Here is a 1912-nt window from a genome sequence, read left to right on the forward strand (position 1 = left end):
TTCATTATTTTGTGCAAGTCTACTCATGTTTTTTCAAAGATCATTGAGCTCATCATTTCTTACATGCTTAAACATTCTTACATGCTTTATTCAAATTCATCTTATTCATAGTGAATGTTTAAAAATGTATTTCTGGAAAATTATTTCTAAGAACTTTTAAATTTTTTTCTTGAGAAATTTGTCCACAAATCTATTTCTCTGCATTATCCTTTGTTTGGGAATCAGACCCACATTTGTCATACAAAAAGGAGTTAAATTTAGCCCCTCTTTTTTCAGTTATTACAAATAATTTTGTTGCTTGGTGTCAATTTCTCTCTCTCCTTCCCCTTATCTCTATCTGTCACTGCTCCCTCCCCCTATCTCTCTCTCGGTCTTTGTCTCTCTCTCTCTCTGTCTCTCTCCCTTTCTCCTCTATTTATGAGAATTTACTTTGTATGATAAAATTAAGCTGGCATTTATGGGCTCTCAGTACTTTTTTATTTAGTACTTGCCTCTCTTGGAAATGGTTTCTGGGTCCCTGAATAGAAATGAGAGAGGCTTTTCAAAAGGGGGAATCTCTCAAGAATAGGGCCTAGCCACTGCTTAGGGTCTTTCTGATGGCATCTTTGACTTCTTGGTTCCTCAGGCAGTAGATAATAGGATTCAACATTGGTGTGAAGACTGCATATACAGCTGAGATCAGCTTGTTGAAATTGAAGGAGGCAATAGCCCGAGGCCGAACATACATGAAGATTACAGCCATGTAAAATATTATTACCACGGTCAGGTGTGAAGCACAGGTAGAGAAGGCTTTCCTCTGTCCAGCAGCTGAGGGGATGTTTAGGACAGTGGAGATAATGAAACCATAGGAAAGAACAGTGGCTGAGAAAGGGAATACAAGGATCACAATGGCTAAGGCAAAGTCCACCATCTCGGCCATGGAAATGTTCTTGCAGGCCAACTTCAGGATGGGAGAAACATCACAAAAAAAGTGGTTTAACACATTGTTACCACAGAAGAGGACATGTGATATGTAATAGACCTTGACTATACCAATGGAAAAGCCACATACCCAGGAGGTGGCAGTCAGCTGGATACAGAGCTCTATGGTCATGATGATTGGGTAGTGGAGTGGTTGACAGATTGCAACATAACGATCATATGCCATGGCGGCCAGGAGTACACACTCTGTGCAGGCAAGTGAAAGGAAGAAGTACAGTTGAGTCATGCAGCTCAAGAACAAGATGGTATTAGGGTGAAGAAGAAAGCCGGTCAACATTTTGGGGACTGTGACAGAAATGTACCATATCTCCAGGAAGGACATGCTACCTAGAAAGTAGTACATAGGCTTATGGAGGGAGCCATTGGTCCACACAGTGAGGATAATGACCAGATTCTCCATCAATACAAATAGATAGGTTCCAAGAAAAAGAATGAAGAGCAGGATCTGCAGCCAGATTGTAGTCGGAAAGCCCACAAGGATGAATTCAGTGACATTAGTGATGTTTTCATGCCACATGGTCAGAACACCAAGGTTTTAGGGGAACTTATAATGGCAGTGCAACATACAGTGGTAAGGACCAAACCGTGGTCCCTCAGGCTACTTGTATTCTTGTATTAGCCACAAGACTATCTGTTATCATTTGTTTCCTGGGTACACTAGACTATTCTAACAGCCTGCAAAGTTATCTTTGAGGGAAACCAGATGGTTAAGTTATATCCAGGTCTACAGTCCAAGGTCAGGAATCTCTGAGTCCATTATAGTAGAATCATGAGGCAGAATTCTGAAGTAAAGTTGTTGATCTGGTTCATCAATCAGTCGTCAGGCTAAAGAAGACAGCAGGTGCACTCTTAGGTCTACTTCTTTCTGGTTTTTGTTTAGTTCTCTCAGGACATCCCAAAATGTCTTATTCTAAAATGAAAATTGCCTTTT

At 40.6% G+C, this 1912-nt stretch overlaps 1 protein-coding gene across 1 annotated transcript; it reads right to left on the bottom strand.

Moving 5' to 3' along the window:
* Nucleotides 1-571: 571 nt before the first annotated feature.
* On the bottom strand, nt 572-1498 carry LOC114034564 (olfactory receptor 6-like). The gene has a single exon (XM_027850298.1). It carries the CDS (start codon nt 1496-1498, stop codon nt 572-574), a length of 927 nt encoding a protein of 308 aa, XP_027706099.1.
* Between the last annotated feature and the right edge of the window lie 414 nt (nt 1499-1912).

This window comes from Vombatus ursinus, unplaced genomic scaffold (genome assembly GCF_900497805.2).
Source record: "Vombatus ursinus unplaced genomic scaffold, bare-nosed wombat genome assembly UNPS02009062.1, whole genome shotgun sequence".
Classification (NCBI taxonomy): domain Eukaryota; kingdom Metazoa; phylum Chordata; class Mammalia; order Diprotodontia; family Vombatidae; genus Vombatus; species Vombatus ursinus.